The 13,607-nt window shown below is 38.6% G+C and overlaps 1 protein-coding gene across 2 annotated transcripts in view; it reads right to left on the reverse strand.

Annotated features, from left to right (window-relative positions):
• Cbfb (core-binding factor subunit beta) overlaps window positions 1-13,607 on the reverse strand; it is a 44,621-nt gene that overhangs the window by 14,919 nt on the left and 16,095 nt on the right. For both annotated transcript variants that reach the window (XM_048355376.1, XM_048355377.1), the window contains exon 4: window positions 3,660-3,776. In XM_048355376.1, coding sequence (XP_048211333.1) covers window positions 3,660-3,776 — 117 coding nt within the window. The remainder of the gene's footprint in view (window positions 1-3,659; window positions 3,777-13,607) is intronic.

Here is a 13,607-nt window from a genome sequence, read left to right on the forward strand (position 1 = left end):
GTATGGAAGTACAATGCTGGTGGAACAGACAATATAAAAATAACATTCGTTGAATTAAACAAATAAACTACATAAATTTACGAGAACTAGTTCTAGCACACATGTAATTCATAACTGCATCCAAAGAAGTGAAACATTCTGCTGTCGTTTAACTCATATAACTTATAAATATCCCCAAACAGTATAACCACATTTAAAAGTAACTCAGTATAATACTTTTGTGGCAAAACTGATATAGAATAAAAGTATGATAGCACTACATTCTCTTTGACCGTCTTGAAAACTTTATTTGAAGAACTACCCTGAAACCAACCTGGTTCCTACAATGTGATTTTCTTGGCAAATGAGTAGTGATTAGTTTTTGTTTTTTGCTGAAAATTAAGATGAAAATCTGATTCTTCAGTGGTGATATGCCAAATGTGTTCATTTTTTCATTCAAAACCAAGCATATAAGGACTACAAAAAAATTTATACTGCGGGTGGTGGTGGCTCATGCCTATAATACTCGCTACTCAGAAGGCTATAATCTAAGGATCACAGTTTGCAGCCAGTCCAGGCAGGAAAGTCTTTGATACTCTTATCTCTAGTATCTAGTGCTAGAAGTGGCACTGTGGCTCAAGTGGTAGAGCACTGGCCGTGAGCAAAAAGAGCCCAGGGACAACACCGAGGCCCTGATTTCTAGCCCTAGGACTGACACAAACACAACACAAAGAAATTTATATCAATAATTAAACAAAGTGATAAAATATAATCAGTTAAAAAAAACTATTGATATTTGAGGCTTTACAATTATATTCAAGTTATCTTCATTTGTGGGAGAACTTTCTCCCACAATACCACAGTACCTTATTCAAAATACATAAACAACTACATTATAGTAAGAATATATTTTCACAGAGAGAAAACACACAGAAAAGCAGACAAAAGAGTTGTATTGTAGCTGGCGCTTTTTCAAAGATATTTGAAACATTACTAGTAGCCAGAAACTGGAAATTGTCCAAATGGCCATTAGCAGTAGAACTGATAAAGTACTTGATCAACAAAGAATACAACGAGAACGAAAAACTGTAACATACCAATACAGATGAATTTCACAAATGTCTCAAGAGTACAAAACAGCATGTGCTGTATGAACACACACATACACACACGTGGACAAAAGTAATACATGCTGTTTAGAGGTGAGGATGCAGTGTGCCGTGTAGGGGGAGGTGATGCTAATTACCACAAGGACCAGGGGATTGATTACATCATTTGTCCTTTTGCGCTGATATACAAAAATACAACTGTGTAAGGACCTTGGTATCCAAATACTATATAGAATACATGTCAATTTTTCTAGTAACTTGTAAATCAATCCTGGATTATTTTTCTTTTAGAGTATTGAGGTTTTGAATTCAGAGCCTCATGCTTGCTCAGTAAGCACTCTACTTGAACAATGCCCTGCCTTTGTTTGGATATTTTTTGGTGCCAAAATTGGGACTTGAAATCAGGGCCTCCTACTCATTTTGCTTTTTTTTGCTTAAAGTCAGTACTACTAGCCCCATGCAAAAATGTGAGGACCTTCCCCAAAATTTAAAAGGGCTGAGAGCAAGGTTCAAGTGGTAAAGCACTTGACTAGCAAGTGTGTGGTCCTTGGTTCAAACTCTAGGTTAGAATTTTAAATTTTGAGCCAGCTATGGTTATGCATATCTATAATTCTAGCTACCTGAGAGGTGGGAACAAAATAATAAGAGAGCTTCAGACCAGTGTTGGCAAAGGTAGTGGCAAGAAAGAGCCTCTCTCAAGAACAAAGTAAAATCAGAGCTGGGGAACAGCTCAAGTAGTAGAATGTCTAACATGTACAAGGACCTAGGTTTGATCTCCAGCACTATAAAATAATTTAAACTTTGAATCTATTTTTAATCTTTGAGACAAGGTCTTTGCTATTATGTAACTCAGACTGGCCTAGGGCTCACCATCCTTCTGCTTCCACTTCCCTTGACTCTTAATTAATTAATGAACTAATTCTGTGGTGGAGGTTGTGGTCCCGGCACTTGCTAGGCACGCCTTCTACACACTGCCAGACTGCCAATAAAATGTCTATTGTTTTCCACATTCCTGTACATGGATTTTTTTCCAAGCTCTACTCTAAAGTCAGTTCTCCCTGATAAGAAAGAAGAGCTGTGGCTGAGAATATGGCCTAGCAGTAGAGAGCTTGCCTCATATACATAAATTCCTGGGTTCAATTCCTCAGCACCACATATATAGAAAAAGCCAGAAGAGGCACTGTGGCTCAAGTGGTAGAGGGTTAATCTTAAGGAAAATGAAGCCAGGGACATTGCTCAGGCCCTGAGTTCAAGCCCCAGGACTGGAAAAAAAAAAAAAAAAAAAAAAAAAAAGAAAGCACCATGGCTTGCCCTGCCATCCAAGGTAGAACCTGAGGGAACATAGACTGGGGAAGATAAAATTCAGTAACTTCGCCTCTGATTTTCCAGAGACTTTAAATGAGGGCTTTAAGTTTTTTGTTTTTTTTTTTTAAAACAACCTTTGTTCAATTTACCAAGGCCTTTTTGGGAAAGGTTATACCAAAGTTCCTCACTCTTGCATTACAAAAGTGCTACTCTTACATTTTGTTTTCAGTTCTCATCCTCTATAATGGTTTTTTTTTTTTTTTTTGGCCAGTCCTGGGGCTTGGACTCAGGGCCTGAGCACTGTCCCTGGCTTCTTTTTGCTCAAAGCTAGCACTCTGCCACTTAAGCCACAGCACCACTTCTGGCCGTTTTCTGTATATGTGGTGATGGGGAATCGAACCCAGGGCCTCATGTATACGAGGCAGGCACTCTTGCCACTAGGCCATATCCCCAGCCCCTCTATAATGTTTTTAAAGATCAAGAACAAATGTTAAAAGAACCATCTACTGGGTTTGTAAGTCTCCAAAGCAGATGGGGGGTGGGGAGGACACTGAATGAACCACTAGATTACTGTAGATTAATTTAGAACCACCAGTGGAAAAACTTTCCCAATATTAGGACCAGAAGGTAGTTCTGAACATTTCCATGATTCCTCAACACTAGTACTTTCAACAAAGTACTTTCTATACTTATCTTTGTTTCCCGTGTGTGTGTGTGTGTGTGTGTGTGTGTGTGTGTGTGTGAAAGGTACTGGGGCTTGAACTCAGTGCCTGGGTGCTGTCCCTTAGCCTTTGTGCTTAAGGCTAGCACTATACCACTTGAGCCACAGCTCCACTTGTGGTTTTTGGAGATAAAGAGTCTCATGAATTTTCCCCATCTCCTTGATCTCTACTTCCTGGTTAGGATTATAGGTTTGAGCCACTGATATGTATAGATATTATTAAAAATTAGGTAAGGCGCTGGGAATATGGTCTAGTGGTAGAGTGCTTGTTTCCTATACATGAGGCCCTGGGTTCAAGTCCTCAGCACCATATATATAGAAAAAGCCAGAAGTGCACTGTGGCTCAAGTGGTAGAGTGCTAGCCTTGAGCAAAAAGAAGCCAGGGTCAGTGCTCAGGCCTTGAGTGGAAGCCCCAGGACTGGCAAAAATAAATAAATAAAAATAAGTAAAATAAAATAAAAATTAGGTAAGACAGATCCCCAGACTAAAGCAAGACTGGATGCTAAATAAAGGGCTACAATCAGCAAAGCCTGCAGTTACCATACCTGGGCACGTTCCTCATCAAACTCCAGACAGCCCATACCATCGAGTCTCTGGAGATCAATCCAACCTTTCCAGATAACACAGACTCCATTCAGAATCATAGGAGCCTTCAAATACACCTAAGACAAAAAAAGGAAGCAAACTATTGAAAAGTCATCAGGTTTAAGACAAGATTAAGCTTACTATGTCAACTGTAGTTTTTTTTTTAAAAAAACAAAACATATAACTTATGAAATGAAGAATTACAGAAGAGGCTGGGCACCTATGGGCTCATGCCTATAAATTCTAGCTACTTTGGGGAAAAGAATGAATAGCTCATCAGACTCTATCTCAATGGAAGAAGTTGGGCATGGTGGATTACAACAACAAAGGTTTGGAGCATAGATCAGTGGCAGAAGGCCTACCTAAGCAAGTGATAGGCCTTATGTTCAAACCCTACTGCCAACTAAAGGGAAAAGAATGATAAAAGGCAAGCACTCTAGCCACTACGCCACTGGGAATATAGTGCTTGTCAAAGCACATATAAGGCTTGGGTTTCCATCCCTAGTACTGCAAGGAAATAAAAAAAAGAATTAAAAAATTTTAAATGCAAGTAAAAAAAGAATTATATGTTTATGTTTTAACTGCCACAATTATGGTTTATACACATATATAAACTGTATCCTTCAATCATATTCAACCTATCAGTGCTGTAAAAGGATTGTTACTCTGCTGTGCTGGGCTGAAAAACCTAGGGCATTTGGGGAAGCTGAGGCAGGACAATGTTACATATGAAGCCAGTACAAGCAAAGTTAGCAAGTCGGTATCTCAAAAACAAAACACAAAAAAGAAGCTGGGTGCCAGTAGCTTATACCACTGGCTCCTAACTACTCAGGAGGTGGATATCTGAGAATTTAGGTTCAAATTCTGGGAAACAAAGTCCATAAGATTCTTATCTCCAATTGACCACCCAAAAAAACTGGAAGTAGAGATGTGGCTCAAGTGGTAAATGGTTGGCTTTGGGCAAAAAAGCTCAGGGACAGTGCCAGGAATTGAGTTCAAGCCCTAGTACCAGCACAAAAAGGGAAAATAGGAAAATATTCAGTTAAAAAAGCACTCAGGAGGCTAATGCAGGAGGATCATGAGTTTGAGGCCAGATTGACTACATAGTGACACCTTAATTTTTAGTTTAACAAACAAACAAAAAAAGAACCAAAAAAAATTAAGAAAACCAAAACACAATTCCCCCTCAAAACTCCAGATAACTAGATACATCTTTATATACAAAGTTTTTTATTCACTTACACCAAATATATTTTCTTTGGATAATTCCAATGCCTTGGGACCTAGAAACTGGCATTTTTGTTACTACCTACATGAAACAAGATTTGTAAGACAGTTCTCTCTCTTTTTTTTTGGCCAGTCCTAGGCTTGACTCAGGGCCTGAGCACTGTCCCTGGCTTCCTTTTGCTCTAGGCTAGCACTCTGCCACTTGAGCCACAGCGCCACTTCTGGCTGTTTTCTATATATGTGGTACTGGGGAATCGAACCCAGGGCTTCATGTTTATGCGGCAAGCACTCTTGCCACTAGGCCATATTCCCAGCCCCTTGAGAGGTGTTTAATAAGAACTGATTACCAATAATTACAAATATGCTAGAAAAATTATACCTGAGACACCTGAAAAATAAATTTATGTCTTCATACTTTGTATTACAACTTGTATCATTTCCCCTCCATGCTATGCACACCTTTTTTTGTTTTTGATAAACCATCCTGAACCAATTTCTACTGATACTAAGGGAAAAAACCCTCCCAAAACATAAAGTTCCATCCTTCCTCTCATTTGGACCAAGGGAAGTAGTCTACAGTTATAGCTGAAACGGTTTAACCACACACTTCCTTCTGTTCTGATAAGTGCTTATTCCCTTCTAGGTGGTGAATTTAAAACTCCATCAGTGTTCATCTAGTCTAACAAGTGACTATGTCAACCTCAACTTCACTTCATGAAACCTAAAAACAGTATCCCTCTATACTTCATAGCAACATAACTTTAATTACTACATCTCTAATGAAGGCTTCCATCTATTCCTTCTAAAAGTACAAGTGATAAATATAACATCATCTATCAAACAAAGCCTCTTGTTTTAAATTCATACATTAATCATGAACAGAATTCTCATCTAATAAAGTTTAACTTCACATTCTTTAAAATAAGATTTTATATTGAGTTTTTATCTTTTAGAATTGGAGATTCTACAGTCTCTTAGCTTATTCATATTAATTTCCAAAGCAAAAAGAATTTCCCTTATGAAATTACTTAATTTTGTTAAAAGCTCACTTACTACTTCCTTATAAATCTTCTTTCATGACAAAGAAAGCTACTGATCCATTTTGGGAAATTCCTAAGTGACCTAGGAAAATGGCTATATTTATAATTAAGACTAATGTCTAGAAACCTAATTAAAAATAACATTAGATGATCCTGATGGTGATTTATTTAGATGCTCATATTGAAATGAATGCAGTTTTATGCACAGATCTTCAAAGTAAATATTTGGAGCTTTCTTACATCCATGAATACCAAACCTCAAAGTATGAAGAAAATATAATTCTGTCTCTTAAGGCATTTTTGTAATGTAATTAAATAATGTAATTTAAACACAAAGACTTTTTCATGGAAAATGATGCCGCCTACTTCAAACTTTGAAAAGAAAATTTGTTAAAATATGACTCAGAAATTAAACCCATTGTTCTAGAACAGTAAAATATTTTATACAAAATGGATTCCATAAAGTCTTTAAAATGAGTAGATGTACCTAATCACACAAGCAACAAAATAGCTTAGACTTCACAAAAGGTTAATTATAGCCTCATCATTTTTTTTTTTTTTTTGCCAGTCCTAGGGCTTGAACTCAGGGCCTGGGCTCTGTCCCTGAGCTTCTATTGTTCAAGTCTAGCACTCTACCACTTGAGCCACAGCACCACTTCCAGTCTTTTCTGTTTATGTGGTACAGAAAAATCAAACCCCCAGCATGCTAGGCAAGCACTCTACCATTAAGCCACATTTCCCAGCTCCCACCCATTTTTTTTTTTTTTTTTTTTTGCCAGTCCTGGGCCTTGGACTCAGGGCCTGAGCACTGTCCCTGGCTTCCTTTTGCTCAAGGCTAGCACTTTGCCACTTGAGCCACAGTACCACTTCTGGCCGTTTTCTATATATGTGGTGTTGGGGAATCGAACCCAGGGCTTCATGTATATGAGGCAAGCTCTCTTGCCACTAGGCCATATTTCCAGCCTTCACCCATTTTTTTTTTAAGAAGGCAAAAATGACAGAGAAAGCAAAGGAAGATGTGCTCATTACTTGACTTATGAAATGATAATCCCTCTATGCTCTGTACAACACCTTAGTAATAACAATAAAGTTATGTTTAAAAAAGGCAAAAGCTTGAATAACAAAACTTGGTTAATCGATTCATGATCAATATTTGTGGTACTGTATTCATATTCATATTCTATAGATTGCTATTCATATTCTTTATAGATTCAAATCCACTGCCCTCAGTGTAGGGTTGGCAAGCTCATTCCTGTTCTATCATGTCTAGTATCATTAATACACTTGGTCATAAAAAGGAATGATGTTATAATTGAATCTTGAAAACAGTATGAAGTAAAAGATGGCAGGAAAAAGAAATGTCCAGAATAGGCAAATCTAGAGAGACAGAAAGGAAGTTAGCAGTTGAGGATAGGAAGGAATGACTGCTAATCGGTATGGGATTTCTTTTTGGCCAATATGAAATTAGTGATGAGTGAACATCTGTAATATTCTAAAAATTACTGAACTGTATAATTTCACAGTGAATCTTATGATGTGTGAGTTTTATCTCAATAAAGCTGTCAAAAATGTTGTCAATTTTTTTGACTGTTAGATAATCTCCAAATGGAGATTTTGAGTAGACAACTACATATGAGATTCCAGTATCCTGAGTAGAAATCTGTACTGATATTAAACATCTGGCAGACACCAATGACACTGGAGGAAAAAGGAAGAGATTCCTCAAGAAGGGAGGATGGAAGAAGAATCTAGAGGAAGTCCAACTTTTAGATGTGAGGTAGAAGAACCCCAGCTGAATTATGAACAGCCAGTGGTAAGAGTAAAACATGAGAGATGCTCAATGGTGAAAGGTAAAAATGTTCCCTTTGTTGATGCACTATATATCTAAGTGAACTATTGGACCTTAGGTCTCAGTCAACTGTTAAGCAGGACTTCTATTTCCAAAAGTAGTCTATAAATTGAGGTACTAGTAAAACTTTAAGGAACAACCATTATTCCTTAGAACCCCAATAAATATTCAAATATGGATTAGTAGAACAGAACAGGTAGAATCATTTTTTTTTCTTCTTTCCTAGCACCAAGGTTGGAACTCAGGACACTGACTTGTTCAGCTGGCCATCTACCATTTGAGCCATGCCTCCAGTATGGCTGTTCACTGGTCATTTTAAAGTTAAAGTTGAAGATGGAGTTTCTGGGACTTTTTCCTGGCTGAGCTGGCTTCAAAATGCACTTCTCCAGATCTCAGTCTCTGAGTACCCTGAATAGCTAGGATCACAGGTGTGACCTACCAAGACCTGATAGATTTTTTTTTTTCTCTATACCAATTTTCTATCAACTACAGTGATGCATGTGTGTGTGTGCGTGAGTGTTTGTGTGTGAGTGTGTCCTGGGGCACTGACCCTGAGCTTTTTTGCTTGAGGCTAGCATTCTACCATTTGAGCTACAGCTGTACTTCCAGCTTTTTGGTGGTTAACTGAAGATGAGTCTCAGACACTTTCCTTCCCAGCCTGGCGTGGAACAGCAACCTTAAGATCTCAGCTTACTGAGTAGCTAAGATTACAAGTATGAGGCACTGGTGCCTGGTGTAGGGTGAATTTTAAAGAAAGATTTCTATTACCACTTGCCAGTGGTAATTCCAGCACTTGGGAGGTACAAGCAGGAGACTGGCAGATTGAGGCTAGTCCGGTCTAAATAACGAAATCCTGTCTCTAAAAATGAAAAATGCTGGGCACCACTAGCTCATGCCTATTATAAGCCTAGCTACACAGAAGGCTACAACTTGGAACATCATGAATAGAAGCCATCTCAAGTAGAATACATCACAAGATTCCATCTCCAATTAACTAGCAGTAAGCCCAACTGGAGGTATGGCAAAAGTGATAGAGCACCAAATGATCTACCAAGTGTGTGCTCTTTGTCTACCAAGTGTGAGGCCAAGCCCAAACCCTAGTACCACCAAAATACAAAACAACACAAACCTCTATTTAACCTAAAAAGAAAGCTATTTAATGTGGGCATATATTTACAATAATTGTTAACTAAAAAAGACAAATGAGATGCTAAAGTAAATCATCATGAACTCTATATACATACAGGCATGCACAATTAGTTATGTTTACACTTACACACACACACATACACACACACTTCTTAAGGCACATCCCAGCCTTGCCCTTCAACAGCCTAATACTATACTTGGGGCCATTTGTTTTATTTTTTGCATTATTATTATTATCATTACTATTTTGCTGGTCATGGGGCCTGAACTCTGGGCTCAGCACTGTCCCTGAGCTTTGTGCTCAAGGCTGGTGCTCTACCACTTGAGCCATCTCTCTCTTTTTTTTCTTGCTGGTCCTGGGGCTTGACCCTGAGCTTCCTTTGCTCAAGGCTAGCACTCTATCACTTGAGCCACAAGCCTATTTCAGGCTTTTTCTGTTTATGTGGTACTGAGGAATTGAACCCAGGGCTTCATGCTTGCTAGGTAAGCACTCTACTGCTAAGCCACATTCCCAGATCTTGAGCCATATCTCTACTTTGAGCCTCTTTTTTTGGTAGTTTGGTGAAGATCATCTCACAAACTTCCCTGCCCAGACTGGCTTTATAGTCTGTGATCCTCAGATTTCACTCAGCCTCCTGGGTAGCTAGGATTACAAGCATGAGTCACTAGCACTCGGATTTTATTTTTATCATCTTTAAGTAGTCGTACAAAGGAGTTACCATTCAACAAAGCTATTTATGAATATTATACACCTGATCAGTACCACTCATTTCATCATTCTCCCCCATCCTTCCCAAAACAACCCCTTCCCTCAATTTTCTTATTTTTTTAAATTTTTTGCCAGTCCTGGGGCTTGAAACTCAGGGCCTGACCACTATCCCTGGCTTTCTGCTCAAGGCTAGTATTCTACCACTTGAGCCACAGTGCCACTTCTGGCTTTTTCTATATATGTGGTGATGAGGAATTGAACCTGGGGCTTCATGTATACAAGGCAAGCACTCTTAATTTTGTAGGACATGCATTGAATTTTATGACTACAACCTCCCCTCCTTACTATCTGCATTCGTCTACCTCCCTCCCTTGGTCCTATCCCTGATTTTAAACATAAAATAACTCACAAAAGGCACAAAAGTGTACAACATGGCATTACATAGATTTAGGAAAGACATTTGTTTACAATTTGAGCGCCGACACTGGTGGCTCATACCTGTTTAACTGTGGCTACTCGGAGACTGAAGTCTGACTATGGTTTGAAGCCAGCCTGAATAGGGAAGTCCAGCTTCTTGGAAGTTATTACAGGAGTGTGCTACCACCACATCTGACCCTCAAACTACTTACTTTTGCTTATAGGCATTAGATTGTTTACATTTCAATGAAGACAAAATAATGCCTCCTTCAGTAAAAATTAGATAAGTCAACACCTGTAAAACTTAGATCATCACAGAAATACTGATTCCTTACATATACATTTCTACTGATGTTTTTATATGGTATTTTTTTTTCCAAGGCAAACAAGCCTTTTTCCACCAGACAATGAACAGTTGTTCCTACCCACAAACCAATGAATCATCAGACAAGTAGTAAGGCTGGAATGACCATAGCACCCAGAAAAACAAGATATTCCACTGAAGAACTATGTACCCTGCCATTTAGTTGTAATCATTCTGTAGACTACTTAAAAGATTTCCTTTATAAAATACTTGGCTCTGACTCATCCTCCTTTAGCCATGTGTCCCTCTCTGTTCACAAATGCACAGTCAGCTGCTCAATTGCCAGATAATCACCAGTCATCAGTCACATTTGCCTCTGAATCATAACTGGGTTACATTAAGTATAAAAATAGCTTCTTCTATAGTGATTTAGTATAATTTGCCAGTCTACTTCTTACAGGTCACAAAAGAAATCATAAAATAAAAAAACTAAATATGTCTGAAATTTATGTGTGTGTATGCAAATACATATCCAATAAATGGATGTGCTGCTGGTTGTGGTGTCTACCACCTGTAAATGTGACCTTCAGTAACCAATGTGTACAGTGATTTCTGTCTTTTTGGTTTTGGCCTACCTTTCAGAAGATTTCCTCTACTTATCTCCCACACTGGATGGAAGGAAGGTAATGGAACAAAGTCATCTTAATGAAAATCTAGAACATTCCAAGTTTATTATTATAAAGTACAAGAACTGAATAAAAACATTTCATACAGGCAAGACTCATAAAATTTGCTTCTATGCACTCTTTCCCCCAAAGCAACTATTCTCTGTAAAATGATGCTAGAAGCCAACAAACAGACTTGCAGTTTTAAGGAGGATAAATGGAGAAACAACTAGTACCACAGTGGCACACTGACTATAGGAGATAAACAGTTTAGATTTCATAGACATTCTGAGGATGGTCATCTCCTTTTTAACATGAGAGCAGCATGCCTGCACAAAAATGCACTGGTGCTATGGTGCTATGAACCAACAAGCCTGGTCTGCTTCTTATTTTAGATTTTAAAAAGTGGTCAGGCATAGTGGCTCACTCCTATGATCCCAGCACTTGGGAAGCTGAGGCAGGAGGAGGGAGAGTTCAAGGCCAGCCTTGTTTTAACAAAACAAAAGTATTTTTAAAAGTAATGATGAAATAGGTGCTATTTTCTGTAGACCACCTTGGAGTCAAATTTCAGTTTTCTCGTCAGGCAGGCATAGCAGTGCACATGTGATTATTAATCACAAAAATTAACACCACAAGTTAGAAAAACAATCCAAGATTAAGGTTAAAAAGAAAGCAGATGAAGGTTAGAAGTATCTGAAATCATCAAAATGAAATTGTTCGTGATATACTGTACTCATGACCTGACTTACAGAATTGAAATCTCTCTGTACAATACAATTACTTAATAAAAGTGAATAAATCTATACACACACATACATATATACACAGAGAAACACAGAAATCTAAAAAGACCACATTAAAATACCAATGTTTTCTCATTCTAATAGGAAGAATACTCTAAGCCAAAGTAATTTTATATAAGGCTTTGGAAGATGGTACTGTTTGTGGCACTTTATTCAATTTATAGCACCAATGATACTACAAGGAACAGACTATAAAGAAAAGAAAAAAAAAAACAAACAAACAACAACCCGGCCTTAGATCCTGGCTTTATCTAGGAAAGGGTTTACATAATTTCTAAAGACTTATTTAGGCTTTCTGGTCTCAGTTTCCTCAGCTATGAAAAACAAACAAACAAAAAAAACCCCCACAAGATGTAGCCGGGTGGTGCATATCTGTAATACTAGCTACAGAGGAGGCTGAGATCTGAAGCAATCCCAAGCAGTGAGGTCCACAAGACTCTTTCTAAAATAACTATCAGAAAAGCAGGGCTAGAGGAGTGGCTCAAGTGATAGGGCACCAGCCTTGAGACCAAGTTCAAACCCCAATACTGCATGGCGCTGTTTGGCTCATGCCTGTAATCCTAGCTATAATCTCAGCAGGAGGCTGAGATCCAAGGATGGAGGTTTGTTTGAAGCCAGCTGGGGCAGGAAGATCCATGAGACTCCAATTAATCACAGAAAAAGCCAAAAGGAGGCGTGTGGTTCAACTGGTAGAGCGCTAGCCATAAGCAAAAAGGAGCTCAGGGAGAGTGGCCAGGCCCAGAGCTCAAGCCCCAGGACCAGCCAATAAAATAAAACAAAATAACTCACAAAGGATAGATCTAAAATCAAGTAAGAAACACCAGTATATGGCGCAGTGTTGAGAATCTGTGGTCATTTGAACACAGTACCTAGTAGCAATTTCCATAAAAAGCTATTTGTAGTTGTCAAAATGTATTTCAAATGGCATCGAGTTCTGCAAATGTTCTAGAATTAGATAATGATCATGACTGCACACTGTTAATACCTTAAAAACCATCCTGCTAGGAGTGGTGGCATGATCTACAATCAGAACACTTAGAAGGATGAGGCAGGAGGACCTCAAATTCAAATTCACATTGGGTCCCAGTTAGATTGTCTCAAAACAAAGCAAAAATCCCCCAGTTAACTGGATATTTACACTTGGTGAAACCATGTGGTAAAATATTCATTTTAAAAAACAAAGGCCATGAGGCATGGCTCAGCCATAAGAGTACCTGAAGCATGAAGACCAGAGTTCAAAAACCAGTAACAACAACAAACCCAAATCTCTTTCGCAGGGCACCAGTGGTTAAAGCCTGCAATACTGGCTACTTAGGAGGCTGAGATCTGAGGAATGAAGTATGAAGCCAGCCCAGTCAAATAAATAATAGAGGCTCTTACTTCCAATTAACTAGCAAAAAAGCTGGAAGTGGAAGTGTGGCTCAAGTAGTAGGCTGCCAGTTGTGAGGTGTGGAGGAGGTAAGGAAGAATGCAAAGTCCTAAGTTCAAACCTCACTATTGGCACAAAAATAAATAAATGAAAACCAATGAATGACTAAAAGACAGGAAAGTAAAGCAGGCTCTGTGGGGAGCAGCCTGTGAGATGGAGGAAGAAAGGTGAATGGAGAAGGTAAATATGGTCTAAATATTTAAATATATGCAGCTGGGCGCCAGGGGCTCATGTCTGTAATCCTAGCTACTCATGAGGCTGAGACCTGAGGATTGAGGTTCAAAGCCAGCCTGGGAAGAAAAGTCCCTGTGAGACT

The sequence above is a fragment of the Perognathus longimembris genome, chromosome 10 (genome assembly GCF_023159225.1).
Source record: "Perognathus longimembris pacificus isolate PPM17 chromosome 10, ASM2315922v1, whole genome shotgun sequence".
NCBI classification, from domain to species: Eukaryota; Metazoa; Chordata; class Mammalia; order Rodentia; family Heteromyidae; genus Perognathus; species Perognathus longimembris.